The 20,353-nt window shown below is 36.7% G+C and overlaps 1 protein-coding gene across 2 annotated transcripts in view; it reads left to right on the top strand.

The window, feature by feature from the left end:
• The window catches only part of LOC131432840 (heterogeneous nuclear ribonucleoprotein U-like protein 2), an 80,655-nt gene that overhangs the window by 30,815 nt on the left and 29,487 nt on the right, over positions 1-20,353 (top strand). For both annotated transcript variants that reach the window (XM_058599383.1, XM_058599382.1), the window contains exon 6: positions 2,568-2,690. In XM_058599383.1, coding sequence (XP_058455366.1) covers positions 2,568-2,690 — 123 coding nt within the window. The remainder of the gene's footprint in view (positions 1-2,567; positions 2,691-20,353) is intronic.

Genomic DNA, 20,353 nt, shown 5'->3' with positions numbered 1-20,353 from the left:
CTCAAATTTGATGTTATTTCCGACATTTTTTGCTTTCATTCAATAAAATTTAAAAAAAAATGAAAAAATTATGGCGTTTTACTTTGTTGCAGTTTTTTCATCTCACCTTGTATCCCCATTCTAGGGACACTCCCTTCCATCGAAAAAATAGTTTTATGACAATTTCTGAAGAGCAAGAAGTACCTGTATCAAGTTTAATAAGAGCACGTTAAATTATACTGAAGTTATAATGCAACCTACATAAGCATGCGCCAAAATTGTTCATGTAGCGATTGTGGTGCCATATAATAGTAAAATGATTCTATCGCAATTATCCACTTCCCGTATAGAATTGGATTACAGAGAGACATTCGCTCTCGCATTGGTGTCTATTCTCTGTTATTTACCATGTCAGTTTTTTGTTACTGAGGTGATATTCGTCTCTCTTTGATGGCACTGATTGAATCGTGTGAAGAGTTGCTAGATAGCGTTCTTCGACACGATAAAAACCATCCTTGTTTATAAGCGAGTTATAGACAATGATCATGGTTTGACTTTTAATATATTAAAGGGGGATAATGTTGTGAATTAATTGTAGCGACTGAATTAATGAAGCAAATTACTTATCATCGGTATAGTAGGTTCCATACAACAAACAAATATCATTTAGCTAAACGCGAATGTAAAAATATTCTTTTTAATCCAAATAAACATAAAAGCAGCCACCAAGACTGCAATCAAACGTAGATGTAGGAGTCACCGTTGAAATGATTATAATTCTGTTTGAGTTTATCACATACTCGCATTTTTTTTCAATTTTCGTGCTCCAAATATAGCATAAACCTAAATTCTAGTTTTTGTATTTTTTTTTCAATAATAACGTTTGTGACTATTACGGATACATTTTGGTATCCGTAATCACGACACACGAGATCTCAAAAAACGTTCACAACATTACCCCCCTCTACTCCACCTTATTGCTTATCAAAAATCTGTCGAAAATCATTACTAGTTAGGATACCGTTTTACTGTTGCGATTATTTTGTTTTCAATTTTGATATTTAATGTATTATTACTATTTTGGAATAACATTACTTTTATTTTGTCGGTATTAACAGTAGAAAGATTTATAAGTAACGGGCTACCTCAAGGCGATGTGATGTCACCAACCCTGAAATATGGGTTGGTGACATCACATCGCCTTGAGGTAGCCCGTTACTTATAAATCTTTCTACTGTTTTATTTTTTGTATTGAATATTATATTTCTATTTTTCAGAAATTTGTTATCCACATTATTATTTTTGATTGAATGGAGAAATTATGTATAGCTTGTTCTAGTAATGAGTTGTCAACAGTATTAAAAGCGTAAGATAGATCCCAGAATATTACTGCAGTTAAAAATCTTTTGTTTTACCTTATTTATCGAGTATTTGGGGTTAAGTTACTGTTGAATTGTTTTTACGGAATCCGAATGAGGTTTTAGGTATAACGTTATTATTGTCTAGGAAGATTTGTAGTTGGTATAGAACTTCGGTATATTTAGTTTTGATAATGGATGGTATCAATGATATTGGTATTTTGCCTTCTATTGGTATTTACCGGGTATTGGAATGTTTTTATAGGTACATAGCTATTTTTCCAGCATTTGTTAATTTATGTTATTATTACTTCATTAATTACTTTTGATAATGTTCGTGACATTTCGTATGCGATTTTGTCTTCTCCTGGTGATGAGTTTTTTCTCAATAAACAAATGACGATTAATTCGAATTTTTGAATGTTCATCATATTATACTTAATGCAATTAAAAGAAGATTGCAGGGTTTTGATGTCATTTATACCGAAGTGTTTATCTATGAATTGATTAGCTATATTTTTGCCGTCATGTAAGATATTATTTATTTGAGTTTTGTGTTCACCGGTTATTTTGATAATGTTATGTCTTAACAAGCTTGTTTTCTAGTCGACACTAGAAACCAATTCGATAAATTTATTTTGAGTTTCCTCTCGTTTGTTTCTATTGAAAATTGCTTGGTATTTTCTGAATATAATTAAATTTTCTAAGTTTGAGTGTTCATTGACATTCTTTTTTGCTCTTTCCTCTTTCCTAGTTTGGTCTACTGTAATTCAGTTATTTTTCTAAATTTTTTAAATGAATACTAACGAACAGCGTGGAGATGAATGAATGTTAATGAAAGATGAAGTTTTTTTTTAATGATATCCATAAATTACTTAAGTGATTGACAAATAAAAGCGGGTGTCAATACTTCAATTAACAATTTTTCGTCATCGCTTTTGAATACTCGATTATTTTTAATACAATATACGACAAATCAAGGCGGGAATACGTTCTTAACTACTCAAAACTGGAGACGAATCACCATGCATTAACACCTTACAGTAGAACAACAAAATTACATGTTCTGGAGAACTATTTTTCTGAGAAATAGTACATTGTATGATTAATGTTTCTTGATATCAGTAACTTCGAGTAAATGAACTTGGAATATAGCATTTGGCATTTTATATTCTAGGAAATAGTTTTCTACGGAGAATCGTATCTTTTTATGTCTTATACTATTTCCAGGTCATTTTCCTTATTGGACTTCCGGGCAGCGGAAAATCGCATTGGGTAGAGAACTATCTACAAACACATCCAGAAAAAAAGTTCACAGTGCTTGGAGTTGGAACATTACTAGATCAAATGAAGGTAAGAAATTTGTTTTATTTTTTATTGTAAGGACGTTTGTAAATGTCTTGAAATTTTTCTTAGTAGAACTGGTTTAGGAGTAAGGTTATGTATTAAACAGAGAGAAATCGATAGTCCCACGACAAAGGGGCCTAACTGCAAATGATAGTTTCTCTTTGTTTACTTTTTTTTACGATTATTAAGATTAATTTTATATTTTCCGCCTTACTCTTCGCAAAACTGTCAAGTTAAAACCACTAGGTTTCAATTTATATTGGAAACTTTAAAAAAACTGCAGTGATGGCTTCGTAATAATCAAAAGAGAAAGTAAACAAAGAGAGCCTCTCATTTGCAGTTAGGCCCTTTTGTCGTGGGACTATCGAAATATCTGCCAGGTAATAATAGCGCGCTTGGGTCAAATAGGTATTAAAACACGACAGGTATAAAACAACTTGTAACATTGTCAATTTTGCTCTAATAGACCTGAATTTTTTTGATTAAATTTAATAATATTTAATAAAAAAATAAAAATAAAAAATAGTAACTTAAGTACCCAAATCGGATGATCTCTGGGACCTGTCAAAATACCGTTTTTCGATATGACTCGTTCGGAGAGCAATAGTCGTAACAAATCGATTGTAAGTCGAGCTGTATGACATATTGACATGTTGACACCACACCAAACTGTAACTTTTTGGTCGTATAGAGGACTGTTCCTCAATTAATTTAGGTTATCAGTGGCATGAACCGATAATTTTGCTTACTAACGCATTTAACGTTATTGTTTATTAATGTACGTTTGATTTTCACAATTGAGAAGTTATTTTGGATGTAAAACTAAACATTTTCAGTTCGCACTTTTATTGTGTACTGTTCCATGGTAAAATTATCTTGGAATGACGCTTCCAACGTGGTAAGTCATTAGTCGATTTGACAATTCTGCCAAGAGTTATTTGGTTGCCCGATGTTTCCACTTACTATATTGTTCCCACCCTGTACTATATTGAAAAAATTGAAAACATATGTAGTATTCGACCGGTTCAGTAACCGTTTGTTTTGGTTTGCAACTCGTCATTTTGTTCTTCAGGAACCAGAAGTCTGATCCGGATTTAATTCAGGAGTTATGTATGCAATCATAAGACCCTTCATTTGAACCTAAGTTTGTGAAAATTGGTCAAGCCATCGCTGAGAAGAGTGAGTTCGTTCCTTTTTGGAGCTTTTTGGAGTACCGGAAGTCGGGGACAGGTATACCCGGAATGGTTCATTTGGTCGTCAACTGACAAGGCCTTTCGATTAGCACTCATTTAAGCCCCCAGCAACCCAATTTTTTCGTGTTTTGTATCACTGCTCTGTATAACTGCTTGGAATGTTCCACACTCTTGAGTATGTTATCTAGAAATTTCAAGTTTCTAGGAAAATGCGTATATATGATAAATTTACTTTTGTGATTGATTGAGCAAATTGTATAAGTTTTAGGCGATTTTCAAGGTTTGTAGATAGAGGGAGCTACATGTTTTTATTCATTATTATGTAGTAGTGAAAATAATATACGGACACGTGGTTTGTGCACGGACTTTATTTTTTACGTGTGTACGCGATCGAGGTTAACTGTACAATCATTTTCTCTGCCTTCCTCGTAAACACCACTTCCGGGGTACAGTGTTGCTAGGAAGGTCAGCTTTTCATACACGCTGATTGCAAACAGGTAACATAGCAGCACATCCTACACTCTAATTCTAACTGCATAAGATTGGTATTAAATATGATATAGGGTAACGGCTCCCTATTTCATCTGAGCTCCTATTTCCATCTCATCCCTTCACCTCATTAGTTTGAACATGAATAATATTTTACAACCTACCTGAACCAAACTGTGAAATGTTTTAAAATGATTATACAATATATTGTCACACTTTCCCATTGAAAGAAATGGTTTTAAATTCATCGGTGATCGTTTTTTTCATTTAAAATTAACTCACTTTTCAATTTAGGACACATTTTCGTCTCAAGATTTACAGTTCGTCATGTTTCTGAATATTTACTAATTGATTCGTCTCAAAACATGATCACTCTTTCGCACAATTACAATCATTGAATGCTGGATGACTTCTTAATTAGTAATGTTCACTTGCCACTTGTTTAATTAACTATTAAAAACTTCAAAAATTACCCGACAAGCGATAAAAGTCTTCAAAAATATGAGATGAGTTTTTCGCTTAGTTCACTTGATTGCGCTTTGTTTTCATCTCATTTGGTTTCGCAAAGTTGTCAAGTTATCTCATAATGTTACATATCAAAAATTGTTATTCTTCTTCAAATTATCATCAAAAAGTATGTTTTTTGTATCCTTGAGATTAGTTTAATTATATTATTGATATTAACATTTCAATAAAACTGTTTCGGCTTCGAATATTACCAGAAAGAGCGCGTTATAAATACTAATGAAATAACCATTGTGGCAAATCTAGTAGCACTGGTTTCATTCCGCTATTAGGTTTTGCACGACGACGACACAAATGAACTGCCGATGAATCAAGTTCACCTTTGACAGCTGCCGTGTGTTTATTTTGTTTTGCGACTGCAAATTAAAAATTGAAAAAAGACGAAAAAGTTCCTATTAAAAACGTGTTCCACAGTGCAAAGAATTAAAAAGATTACGATTTAAATTCAAACGAGGAACCTCTGATGAATTTTTAAACTGTGAAAAAAATACACGCGACTGCCAAAAAAAGTTCATTCTGTTCTTTTTGGTGAGGTTATGTTATGTTCGTGCAAAACCTAATACATCAACATAACGCTTTGAAGTGTGTGTGCTTCATCGGCTGTGAACAGAGATGCCAGATATTTTCATAGAAAATATGTATCATTTTGCATAGAAAGTCTATATCTGCTCTATCTGTTTTCACTAATAAAATGATGTTAAAAGATAATTCTTCATATCTGCGAAGATTTCCATTTTAACATGCGATTTGTCCGTTGATTACTGAACTTTCAAAAAATTACTGCAATCAAATAGTAATAGATAGTCGCAGAGAAAAGTCTAATTTTTTACTTCTCACTTTTTATGAACCTGTACAAATTTGTATTACATTTAGGAAATTTGTATAAAATCTGTACTCTGATTTAAATCAACGCAAAAACCTATACAATACAGATAAATCTGTATAAATGGCATCTCTGGCCTGCATTTTGTTTTTAGAAGGGCTAAATGCCTAACTAAAAACAATTCCTGTTTTGTTTTTTTGTTAAGTTTGCCAAATTACCTTTACAGTAAAATTTTAAAGTTAAAACGAAAGGTAACGAAAACGACCCAAAAATTTTTAAACGTCGAAATGATTCAAAACTGATTCTAAAAATGTCGTGTTTCGTCTATAGTTGGCATTATGCCGTTTTTAAGAAGAATTCTGACATTTTGAACCTAAGAGTGTAATAGTGCAATGTTTTGTTTTGACTGTGTTAATAGGATGAATAAAGGACCAACGATAGGATGAATAAAAATCCTTTGAGATGGAATTAGGAGCAGAGTAGTGAACATAATTCACCAAAGGACTTTTCTAACATTTTCAACGTTTCGGAACACTTAAATCCATTTGCAACACAAAATTTGATGCACGCACGTTGTTCTAAATTTTCATCCATTATAAAAATCGCCACACAAAAATTGTTCAACTTCTTTGTATAGACGCCAAACAAAAACTAATCGTACGATATGCGTCAAAATTTGACAGAATGTGTATAAAAGTGTTGCCAACGCTGAGAGAATAAAAGTTTACCGATTGAACAAGCGCGGGAATTTTAAAATGAAAATTCCGGTTCTTTTTTGATTATAAGGTATTTAAACATAAATGTTTGTCAGTGATTTTTCCGTTGATTAATAAACTTAAAGAATCATTGCAATCAAATAGTAATAGATACTCAGAGAGAAAAGTCTGATTTTTTACTTTTCACTTTTTATGAACCTGTACAAATCTGTATAAATGGCATCTCTGGCTCTGCATTTTGTTTTAAGAAGGGCTAATGTCTAAATAGTAACAATTCCTTTTTTGTTTTTATTTAAAGTTCACCAAATTAACTTTACAGTAATATTTTAAATTTAAAGCGAAAGGTAACGGAAAAGACCGAAAAAATTTTAAACGTTAAAATGATTTGAAACTGGTTCTAAAAATATCGTATGTTGCCTCATAGTTGGCATTAGGCCGTTTTTAAGAAGAATTCTTACATTTTGAACCTGAGAGTGTAGTAGTGGATTTTTTTTGTTGCTGTCGCCATTGCTAATTTATAGGATGAATAGAGGACCAACGATAGGATGGACAAAAATCCATTGAGATGAAATTATGAGCAGAGTAGTGAACACATCATAATTGTTTTTAGCTGTTTTATGAATATTAGTTAAATTTTCAAGAATCAATTCTTGACGTGGAGCAAGGCGAATGAAGCAGTAATATGAAATAGTTAGAGCAAATTCAGCAGCTGTAAGATTCATATGGGTGGTCTATAATATAACTGAAACAAAAACAAACGTATCCCCAGCAAACCGTTTTAGTTTTATTTATTCGAACAGTTCTACTATCAAATTTTAAACTGGTATACGCTGCCGTTCTATTTTTTCCATATTTGAAACACAGATACAACGCTGCTGGGGCTGCCAGTTTATTTTGTTATAATTGATAGATTTAAATTTTCAAAACTGATATAAATTATGCATCTAGAACTAGAACACTCCTGAATATGCCTTTATAGTGGTTTTAGTGGCTGAATCGGGGTTTTGAGGCGACGTGCTTACAAATGAGATGAAATAGGGAGCCCTTAGGAGTAGCGATCATTGGAAAGTGTCTTATGGATGCGATACGGACCCCGATATTTGGGAACAAATTTCTTATTCGTACCAACAGTGGTGTCTACTTTTCGGATAACAACGTAATCCCCTACGGAGAAAGTGTTAGGGGTGGGTTCTATGCTTTTTATCAAATAATAATGAGTTCTTACACTGAGATTCTTCAATGTGACGCAAAGCAGAATCGCTTATCACATTTAAATCCCGAACACCAGCGGAATTGGTCCTGTCCTCTAGATATTCAGACAGATTATCAACCTCTCGTCCTCGTTGACTGACCCCGAACAGAAGAATCGATGGCGTCTCCTTAGTACTTGAATGAACGTAGTTATTAATAGCAAATTCAACTTTGACTAGTAGTTTCGCCCAATCGGAATGTTGCACCGGTTCGGAAAGCTTTCCTAACATAGACTTTACGACTCTGTTGCACCCTCAACCTGCCCATTCGCCTCAACCTGCCCAAACGTCGTCCACTGCCGGAATGAGGATCGGAATACATAATGCAACGGATACAATTCTTAACGTAGTTCTCGACATTCTCCTTCATTTTCGGAAACCAGTAGTGCACACTCAGCTGATTCATCGTCTTTGTAACGCCCATATGACACAATTACTCATGCGTGTCACGGGTGAGGCTATCTTCCATTTTACTAGGGACGTAAAACAGCGTAGTATCCCCTGGAGTGCGATCAAACGAGAATTTTTTCACTGGTCCCCTTTCCAACTCTTCTCGGAGTCTAACAATCATTGTATCACGGCTCTGTGCAACTTGCAGTTGGAAGTCGATGTCATCGGGTTTAATGGCGGAAATATTTGGATCAGCGAGGGAAGGGAGGAGACTGAGAGCATCGACATGATTCATGAACCTGCCATGGCGATGCTGTATACTGTAATGATAGTTCTCTAACTCTAAAGCCCATCGAGCGATCCTAGCATTATTGCTCTTCTTATTCAAAGTCATCGTTAGCGAATTACAATCTGTCACGATGCGGAACGGAATACCTTCCAAGTAGATTCAGAACTTCCGAAGTGAGTATACAATTGCTAAGGTTTCGAGCTCGAAGTTATGATAGCGAGATTCGGCGGTAGTTGCCCTCTTAGAGAAATATCCAACGGGGTGGAACTTAAGATCGTTGTTGCATCAATATGCCGCCAAAACCTTCACTACTCGCATCGCAGTGCAGCTCTGTGTCAAGATTCGGATTGTACAAGTCTTCCAGCTTATTACGTAAATTTTCGAATGCTTCCTTGCACTTTTCATCAAAAGTAAACTTGACTCCGGGTTTCGTAAGATCGCGTAGCGGTATTGCAATGGTTGAAAAAAACGGAACAAATCGACGGATGTACGAAAATAGCCCGACATTTGCTTCACTGCTTGACGTCCAACGGAAATGGCAAATTCCTCATAACCTCTAAATGTGAATTATTTGGTCTCACTCCCTGGTTATTCACTGTAAATCCTAAAAGCTCAATTTCAGTGAAGCAAAACTGGCACTTTTCTATTTTTATTTTTAAGCGAAGCTCTGCTAATCTTCTGAGGACGCGTCCCAGAAGATCGAAATGTTCGGAGATGGTGTTGGTAGCTATCGTTACGTCATCCATATATACTACAGTGGAACCCTCTCTAATGAATTCATCAAGTACCATATTGAGAAATCTCTGAAAGACTGCTGGGGCATTTCGTAATTCAAAAGGCATCTACGTATTCGTATTGCCCACCGGGAGTAACAAACACTGTGTATGGAACTGACTCTGGACTCATATTCACTTGGTGAAAACCTTTCTTCAGATCCAAAACCGAAAAGTATTTTTTCTTCTCAACCCGTTCTAAGCAATCGTCGATAAACGGAATCGGATAGCTGTCACGCACAGTAATCTTATTCAAGGCTCGATAATCTACAAACATCCGTCGCTCTCCTGATTTCTTAGTTTGAAGTACAATCGGAAACGAGTACGGAGAATTACTTGGTCGTAAAGTGCCGGCGGCCAACAGTTCATCAACTATTCGGTCTACTTCGACTCTGTCGCTGTATGATAACCGCCTGGGTCCAAAGCTAATCGGAATATCGGAAGTTAACTTCAGTCTCATTTCGTGAGCGTGTTGTTAGTAGGTGCTTCTTATGGTCACTTCCTAATTGATGATTAATAACTAATTCATCGCCTAGCTCGATAGCGTAAATATCTGGCAGTGCATAAGCAGCTGGCTCAGTCAGCGCCTCCGGGGGAAATTAGAACACCTGGGGCAGTCGTCATTAATTCTTTCGGAATTCGGTTGCGATAATTCAAACATACAATGCATACTGTCGGAAATTCGAATTTGATTTTTATTCTTCAATTCAACTGTTGGTTTGTGAACTCGTTTGTTAAATAAAGCAATTCCAAAGGCTTTCAAAAATGTTCTCCCTAGTAGTAGGGGTTAGGTAATAAAATGATCAGGGAGAATGAAAAAATTGGCAGGGGTAGGACGACCCGGAACGATACCGTAAGCGCAGAGCGGAAAGTTCCCTACACTTCGGAATCCACTATATTTCTCTTCCTTCAACGTAAAAATATGCGGAATAACCGAACGTTTAGGCAGATTGATCGGACTGCCAGTGTCTAAAAGCGAGACGAGAATTAACGGATGTACTTTCCCCCCAGATAAGAAAGTGACACTTACCCGATTAATTTCGGCGATTTCGCCGCCCAGTTGTTCCCCGATAGCATCAGGCTGACAGTTCTGGCGGAAGTCGTCGACGAGTGCCACTTTGTTTTTATTTTGTGGCGCGGGACGAGGACAATTGACGTGTTGCTCAGATCCACACCGGAAGCAGGATCCTCGCTCTCGCGGTTCTAGACAGCGAGCGGAGATGTGTCCTTCACCTGTTCTGGACAGCGAGCGGAGATGTGTCCTTCACCCGAACAGTTGTAACACCGAAATCCGAATTCGGAATCGTCTTTAGGCTTTGGTTTCTTCGATGAACCCGTTGAAGTAATACAAGCGGAGCTGGGTCGTAATTCTCGGAGCTGGGCGCATCGTCTTGCTAAGTGCATAAGCTGCATCAAGTTGGTTGCTGGATACAAGACCGAAATATCAGTGGTACGATCCTGAAATCCGTCGACTATCATTTGGACTGTAAGCGCTTCGTCAATATCGGCACATGAAGCGATCTCTTGCATTCTAGGTATGTAGCCCACTACAGTTGTTTTGCAGGTGCTGAAGGTGGTTCTCCGTAGCTTATCGATGACTTCTGACATACAAAGTCGATGTTCAAAACATCCTAAGAAGTGTTCACGGAACTCCTCGTATGAGTGTGAACGGTCAACTCGCAGAAACCATTCTGCCTATGTTCCTGGTTCCATGAGTCTCCGAACACTTTTCAAATGGAATTCTCCATCTCCTCGAACGGCATCACAAGCCCTCTCGAAGTCCAAAATCCACTTCACCGGAACACACGATTCACTACCAGTGAACATCGGGATCACACATTTCACATCCTGAAATTCCGCCGGTCGGACGACTTGAGTTTCACATACTGCCAGCTTTCTTCTTAACTCTGCGAGTTGTTTTTTCTTTTCCAGAATCCGGATCTGCTCTTCCAATCTGGCCTCCTGTTCCTCGTCATCTTCTTGCTCCTCCTCCATCTCTGCACGAGGCATGTGGCTCTCATACAACGTACGTAGAAGCCGGACCGTCGCCGAAGCTGGAAATTCAACGTTCCGCTCTTGCAGCCATTCCATCAATTCGTCTTTGGTTAGACGGTTGACAATTTTATCGATCCCACTTCTGAAGTTGTAGCAGTGAAAATAAAATACGGACACGTGGTTTTCGCATGAACTTTATTTTTTACGTGTGTATGCGATCGAGGTTTTTTCTGGCTTCCTCGTAAACACTACTTCCGGGGTATAGTGTTGCTAGGAAGGCCAGCTCATACACGCTGATTGCAAACAGATAACCTAGCAGTACATCCTAAACTCTAATCCTAACTGCATAAGATTGGTATTAAGGCCATCGTCCAAGTACCATGCGCGCGGGTGGTTTTTGGAAATTTTTAATGGAAATTTCGAAAAATTCTACAAAACCAAAAACATACAGACCTTCGAAATACTTTTATCTATCTACAGGGTGAAAATGACTGGAAAATTCGGAGGATTTTACGAGTCTTATTAAAAATAGCGCTGAAAAAATGAGCTTTTTTTGTAATTTTTCACAATTATTTGAAAAAATAATTCGATGGAATGAATTTTTTTTTTCAAAAAAACCTCATGCTGGCATCAAGGATCACATTCGAAAACATTTTTGGAAAACCTTTTCACGCTTTTCATGGAAAATCAACGAATTTCATATAACCGATTTCGTGGAAATTTTTGAAATTCGTGGATTTTCTATGGTAAGCGTGAAAAGGTTTTCCAAAAATGTGTCCGAATGTAATCTGTGTATCCATAATAAAGTTTATTTGATAAAAAAAGTTTATGTCATCGCTTTATTTTTCCAGATAATTGTGAAAAATCACAAAAACACTCATTTTTCAGAGCTATTTTTGATAAGACTCGGAAAATCCTCCGAATTTTCCAGCCATTTTCACCCTGTAGATAGATAAATGTATTTCAAAGGTCTGTATGTTTTTGGTTTTGGCAAATTTTTCAAAATTTCCTTCGAAAATTTCCTAAAACCACCCGCGCGCATGGTATTTGGACGATGGCCTTAAATATGATATACATTACATCGGAACTATACATTATACTACAATTATTTTTTTGAAAATTCAGACCTTTCTACACAACATCAAAAAATTAATGAAATGAAATTTTTTGTTTAAGTTATATTTTTTTTTTAAATTTTAAGTCATGCAGTTTTCGACCATACCCAATTAAAAAAAATATATAACTTTCGAACGACTTAGTCGACTTTTTAAATTCTTGGATATGTTCTGTCAAAATGCTTATACCAATACTACGCTAACTGCGTACGTTTATAGTAGTTTTCATGGTTTGTGAATAGAGGGCACTACATGTTTGCAATTTTGTTTTGAAAATTTAATCGTTTTACATAGAGTATCAAAAAATAAGCCATGCGAAATTTTCCATTTTTGAGTAACAATCTTCAAATTCAAGATTTGAAATTTAAAAAAAATATATTTTTTCGGTACTGCCGAAGTGTGCCCTCTCGTCGACGAGAGAACGACACCACTGCAAACGCGAGTGTTACCAACAATATATTTTTTTGTTTTGTATCCGGCTGAGACTTTCTTGAAAAAAAACACACTTTCCATATCTGATTTTGATTGCTCCACGAAAAGTATTCCCGCGTACATGTTCGACCGTGTTCGGTATTATTCATTCGGATGCACAAAAATGTGACGCGTATTTGTTTTATTCCCGTAAAGTTGAACTATCACGTTACTGTAAAATGTCAGTAGAACTTTCATTGGTGCCAAGAGACGGTGTAGGTAAAAAAGGCGGGTGGGTAATGTCAGAGACATAACTGGATGTCGTGAATACGAAAACAATTGACATGTTCCTTAACACTTCCGAATATCAATTAGTTGATCAATTGTATGAAATTGTACGTAGAATTTGAAACGATGCACCTAAAATAAAGTACAGATTAGTTACATTTAACATTCTGAAACACAAATATTATGAAATAACCAGTATAGTTCTTTATAATAAAATAATGGTGGCTCTGAAAAGAACCTTTTATGAAAGCGTTTGTGATGGAGAGTGATGAGTTGAATTCGAATTCCGATGGATACCCCTGACTTCCGTCATCTAATTCCAGGTTGAACTGTTGTACATGTGTGCGATACTGATATGGTTGGTATAGGTGTAGCGTTTACAACCGATTATAATCTTCCAATAAAGAAAACATTAATTCGCTGGATTGATCAATGATACAATAGGCCTAATTTATTGAACAAAAGTATCAATGTGCTATAGAGATTCGTTTCTAGCATTCAGAAGGGTCGAATTGCGTAATTCTCTACGACATTAAACTCTGGAACATTTTTCGCAAAAAAGAAGGCTTCACTTGATCTCGATTACTGTGAATTTCACACAGCGAAAAATGCACAAATCTAACCAAACTGTTCTTGATTTGCACTAAACTGAGGATAATTACCTTCGATTTGCGAACAACAAATCCTAATAGTTCTTTAGAATAGTTTTGGAGCCATTAGAACGGCTGATTTTGTGTAATAATCTCCACCGTTGTTTTTTTACCGATGCTAATGACTGGCAGCTATGACGTAATCGCTCTTGTCGAAAGCGAAACTATGTTAGCTGTGCAGACGACACAAAAAACATCTGCTCGCAGTGGCGATAGAATCCAAACTGATTCAATTTTTGTTAAGAGGTTTCTCTTTATGTGATTTCGTTCGTAGCTTTTTCACTAATGGGCGGTCCTAACGGCTATAATAATAGCCGCATACAGAATTTTAATGTCGATTATTTAATTTCGGATTTGCATTTCATTGAAAGAAACTATCAAGGTACTGTACGGGATTCATTCATGCCTTTCAGAAGGACCAAATTGTGGAACTCGCTACGATATTAAACACTGTTCGGAACATTTTCCTCGAACGATTTGTTGTACAGCAGCAGATATTTTGTTCTATTCTTCAGAACTCGTTTGGCTGGTGTTGACATGGGTCAAATGAGATAGGTTTTTCAATAGTGTACTATTGAAATACTTCGATGCTTTTGCTATACATTTAAGTTGAAAAATTTCGATTCACAGATCACTGAACTATGAGCTTTAAAAATACGAGAAAGGCAAACGCGCCTTATGAATTATCCTCTTTGATACTCGTTTATACCAAACATTTCAGATAAGTTTAATTTTGAATTATTTGAGATTATGTCACAAAACTGAAAATTTTATAAACTTATCACTCTCTCAGAGGGTAAATTTTGAAAGGGTACCCCAGAGTAAAGTAAGTCGTATTTACGACCAAAAATAAATTTGAAGATGATGCAGATAGCAGTCTACCCGAAGACGACGAATCTTTTAGAGGGTTCTCAGATACAGAGCCACAAGCTGTTGCAAAACCGAAGAAAGTAACAGTGATTTTTCGTCAGCGAGAACAAGTGAAACATCGAATTTTCAGCATCCAGCAGACCATGCTTAATCAAGGACAACCATCTATAGCACTGTTAACGGTTATGCAGCACAAATTATCTGCTGCTTATCAGGAATACAATCGATCGACAGGCGCAAGTGTATCAAGAATTCCAGGATCTCTTTAATCTGGTATCAACTAATGTGGAGGAATTTTTATTGGAGACGAAGGACCGATCAACTACGGCAACTGATACAAGTCCCCAACTTATCATCCAACAACAATCCTTAAAAGCTCCTATTCCAACATTTGATGGCAGCTACGCTGCTTGGCCAAAGTTCAAGGCCATATTTTTGGATATAATGGCAAACTCAGGAGATACAGATGCTATGAAACTATATCATCTCGAGAAGGCTCTAGTCGGGGAAGCTGCCGGAGTCCTAGATGCGAAAGTGTTGAGTGATGGAAACTATCAGCATACTTGGTCCATTCTCACGGAGCGATTTGAAAATATACGTGTAATCGTTGAAAATCACTTCCAAAGTTTATTATCGCTCAAGGCAATGACATCTGAATCACATAAAGAGTTGCGATCATTGGTGAATGAGGTTACACGCCATGTAGAGAGCTTACGCTATCTTAATCAGGAAATTTCCTGCTCAAGTTACTTTATACTAATTGCTACATCCTGTTCAAGTTACTTTACTTGATCCAGGGTATCGAAATTCTCCTGTTCCCTAGAGTGTCTGGTCACACTCAAAGTGACTGGAAAAATCCCGATCACCAAGATCAACGTTAGTGATTGGTGTATTCCTGATGGAGTTGTCCTGGTCGATCCGGCATTCCACACATCTGATAAGGTGGATATGCTAATTGGAGGAGAGCTATTTTTCGACACTATTAAGCCGAAAAGCATGGCTTTAGCTGATAATCTGCCGCAGTTGCGAGAATCTTACCTAGGATGGATCGGTGCTGATGTCTTCAAAGAACCACACGCCACTCATATACAAACTCAGCATTCCAACGTAGTTTCCATCGAAGAAGTCGAAACAATGATGCAACAGTTTTGGCAAATCGAGGAAATGCCCCACATTCCCAAATTATCCGTAGATGAAATTGCCTGCGAATCTCACTTCCTTTCCACATATAAACGTAATGCGATAGGCAGGTTCGTGGTTCAACAGCCGTTCAGAGTCTCTTCCCATGTTGGATGATTGCCGAGATCTAGCACTAAAGAGGTTCCTGATGCTAGAAAAAAAATTGTTGCGCAATCCTGAGCTCTAAACACAGTATATTGATTTTATAAGAGAGTATGAATTACTTGGTTATGTCATCAGGTTATTGAAGCAGATTATCCGCCCAAGCAACAGAATTTTTACAAGCCTCATCATGCCGTTTTTCGACCTTTCAACTAAAACACGAAATGCCGCGTTGTGTTCGATGCTAGCGCTAAAGCATCCCCTTACAATTTGGCTTTAAATGATGTACTTCTCATCGGACCTGTTGTGCAAAGTGATCTGTACTCAATTATGCTCCGCTTCCGAACTTTTAAGATAGCATTTACGGCAGATATTACTAAGATGTACCGGCAAATTCTAATGGTGCCTTAACATCAACACTACCAGTGCATATTCTGGCGAGAAAATCCATCTCATCCGCTGCGGGTCGGCCCCCTACAAAGCAACACGATGTCTTATGCAGCTCGCAGAAAAAGAAAAGGAAGTTTACCCAATTGCAGCAAAAATCATTCAAAACAAGGTATATATGGACGATATAATATCGGGCGCTGATATAGTCCCCGAGGCTATCGTAGCTCAACAACAATTGAAGCAGCTACTGGCTTGTGGTTGTTTCCCCATTCATAAGTGGTGCTCAAACTCATTAGATTTTATGAATCATTTATCACTGGAAGATTGTGAGACATAAGAGCCACAGAATGAATTCGGAGCAAATAAGGTCGTCAAGGTTCTAGGTTTGCTTTGGGATCCAATCACAGATACGGAGTAAATTCCGAAGTAGCCAAATATTATGGCCCTCTTGAGCTATACTCACCTGCCATTGTTCTTGCCAAACTATAAGCACAACGCTTGGGGAAACATAAAACAGACTGGGATGAACCGATCGACGAGGAGCATGCCCGACACTGGTTAGAACTTCAACGTTCTTTATCAATACTCAATCAGATGCAAGTACCCAGATGTGTTGTTTATAATAATGTAATAGCTTATGAGTTGCACGGATTCTGCGATGTCTTCGCTGTAGCGTATGGCGATTGTGCTTACATACGAAGCATATTTCACGACGGTACGATTAAAATACTTTTACTGACGAGCAAGTCAAGGTTAGCTCCTCTACATTTATTTATTTATTTCGTCAAGCAAATGTAGACTACATACAAATGGTTTACATATAAATGTATGTTTATAGATATAGTTTCATTTTTCCTGCTGAAAGTTATTGAGTTACATTTTTTTTAAATTGAGTTGGAGTAGACTTTTGCAGCACCAAATGTGGAATAGATTAATGTCGTTCTGGAATATTACAGCGTCGTTGATATTATTAATTTCCATGAAGAGTTTCATGTCGTCTGCATATATAAGCACTTTCAGATTTTTGAGTATGAAGGAAATGTCGTTTATATGTAAAATGAAAAGGAGAGGCCCTAAGTGAGAACTCTGAGGTACGTCAGAAGTTACATTAATTGGTTCAGACAGAATGTTTTGGAAGCGGACTACCTGTACATGAAGTATTAAGTTAAGTATGAATTGAACCATTCCAGAAGAGTATGTTTTTTGCCATATTTTTGTAGTTTGTGTAGAAGTAATGGTATGTCAATACGGTCGAAAGCTTTGCTAAAGTCAGTGTAAAGAGTTTCTACGTAGTTGCCAGCGTCCATTGCATTCAGAGTGAATGTAATAAATTCTAAGAGATTTGTTGTAGTTGAGCGGCCTTTAAAAAGGCCATGTTGTTTGTTTATTACATTTTTAAGTTGATGAAAAAGTTTTTCGTTTACAATTTTTTCAAATAATTTTGGAATACATGAGATAATACATGATTCCACGGTAGTTCCGAATGTTAGATTTTGCATCAGATAAGATCTACACGACTAACCCAAGTAACAATTTATGTTATGCTAGCTTGTTTATGACTAGTTTGCAACCAGATATTTGAGTGATTGTTACTAATATCTAACCAATTGCGTGACTCCAAAAGCGCAGTTTATACTAGTTGCTAAGTCGGCTAAAAATAAGTTGTCATTACGTTGTAATGCCATACTGAAATAACTTTTCTTTTCATAACTTGAAAATAACTTATTTCCAAGTAAACTAGTTGAAACTTAGTCACCATCGACATTATAAACATTGAATGAATCCACTTTACTTCTCTATCATCAATAAAAAAGCAGAAGAGTACTTTAAGTCACAAACTTGATACAAGGTACAAATTTCATAACGATCCAAAAACTGTCGAGCGGAATTCAATTTTACTTAACTGTTTTTTCAAGCGCCTTTAATCCAAATCTGTTTATAAAGATATAAAAATTAAACCACAAAATAACCCTATGTTCAGAATGCTCAAAATTATTCCAAGTAGAGAGATTTCTCATCATTTTAAATTCATATATCATGAGAACTATAATATTATCACAATCGACGTTCAATCTCTATATTATTTTCTTCGTGTTTATGACAGTGCATAAAACAAAAATGACTTTTCTGCCTTTCACTATTTTCGGCAAAAAGTAGTTTTGAAAAATATAATATCCTGGTTTTATTTACGTTTCATACACTTCTTGAGACTCCATATTGTGTTCGCCATATTCAAGCCAACAAAGGTTGTTTTGTTTGCATTTTCGTTATCATAACGTTGGGAAAACCTACCGATAACTATCTGAATCAATGCAGAAATTATATGTTATAATCTTATAATATCTAAGTTATTACTACATCAATTCACAGTAACGATTTACATATACGCTTATGTATTAATAATGGTTCCGCAACGGAAAATAAACCATTTTTCTACTAGTAGCTAAAAGCATAGCTGAGATTAAAGATATGTTAGAATCAAGTAACGATAACTTACAAATGATAGTTAGTTTAATGTTTACGTTATAAAGAAACACTGTTTTAACCAGTATAACATAAAACACATATTCGTGCTCTTGTTGCAACATAGTTTGGACTTTGTCGTATCAGAACTAGTTGCGGATTGCTACTTGGGAATCCATTCCACGAAAGGAGTTATGCGGTTCCTTACTTCTGACACGCTTAATTAAAAAGGTAAATGCTGAACTGAAAATGCCAATAAAAGGGGTTGTGTTATGGTGTAACAGTACGGTTGTATTAGCATCGATCAGGAAACCATTTAATGGACTCGAATTATTTGTTCGCAATCGTGTAGCTGTAATTCGAAATGAAACCGATGGATGTATTTGGCAGTACATCTGTTCCGATAAGAATCCTGCGGATATAGTGTCCCGCGGCCAGATACCAGAGATGTTGGAAATAAATAAACTCTGGTGGAACGGTCCTGAATTCCTTGCTTATGCAAGTTATAAGATTTTACCAGCACCAATCGTTCCGGATGAGAATTTACCTGAAATGAAACTAGTTCTGGCCGCATCAACGGTTAAATTTGAGCCACTCCTAATCTTCTCTCGATCTAGTAGTTTCAGTAAAGTTCAAAGAATCATTGGATATGTTTTGCGTTTTTTCGAAAATTGTCGGAAGAAATCAATTGATCATGTACATAGTCGCACTCTTACTGTTTCTGAGCTGCAACGCTCGAAGAAATAAATATTCAAAGTTATTCAGTTGGTTCACCTGGGGGACGAAACTCATCGTGTACTTTGTAAGAAGACTTGTAGAACGATTGGAAATATTCATCCAATTTTACACGATGGTCTGCTTCAAGTAGGAGGCCGGCTTGATCGCTCACATTTGCCATTTGATAGCCGTCATCCTATTATATTACAAAAAAGGATCCACTGGTGCGAGAGATGATTCGAGAAATGCACATCCAAATGCTTCACATCGGCCAAAGTGGGTTAGTAAGCGCTTTACGACAACGATATTGGTTATTGAAACCCTGATCTACTGTTAGACAGATTACCAGACAATGCATAAGATGTTTCTGATGCCGACCATCTGATACAACGCAATTGATGGGCAACCTTCCATCAGTCAGAGTTGTCCGGTCTCCACCCTTTGCAATGACTGGTGTTGATTATGCAGGACCATTTTGGGTCAAACAAGGAACTCGACGACCCGCACTGGTTAAGGCTTATATAGCCGTTTTTGTTAGTATGGCCACAAAGGCTATCCATTTAGAAGCAGTATCCGACCTAAGTACTGACGCTCTTCTGGCATCATTAAGGAGATTTGTTGGTCGTAGAGGATGTATTCAGCAGCTTCATTCCGACAACGACACCAATTTCAAGGGAGGTCAGCACAGATTGCACGGACTGTACAAACAGCTTCACCACCAACAAACTCTCTAGGGAATTGAAAATTTCTGTAACGTTCGTGAAATTGAGTGGCATTTCGTTTCACCTGATGCCCCTGAATTTGGAGGACTCTGGGAAGCGGCGTGAAGTTCGCTAAGACGCACCTAAAACGTATTGTGGGAAATGTTAAATTGAATTTCGAGGAATTTTCGACCGTACTAACGGAAATTGAAGCTGTGCTAAATTCACGTCCCTTGTTATCTGTGTCCAACGATCCTTTTGATCCGTTAGTTATTACCCCAGCACACTATTTAATCGGCCGTTCTCTCACTGGTTAGGCCGAACCGTCATTAGAAGATTT

Source organism: Malaya genurostris, chromosome 2 (assembly GCF_030247185.1).
Source record: "Malaya genurostris strain Urasoe2022 chromosome 2, Malgen_1.1, whole genome shotgun sequence".
Classification (NCBI taxonomy): Eukaryota; Metazoa; Arthropoda; class Insecta; order Diptera; family Culicidae; genus Malaya; species Malaya genurostris.
Note: the sequence above shows the minus strand (reverse complement) of the source record. Positions and strands in the feature narration are given on the sequence as shown.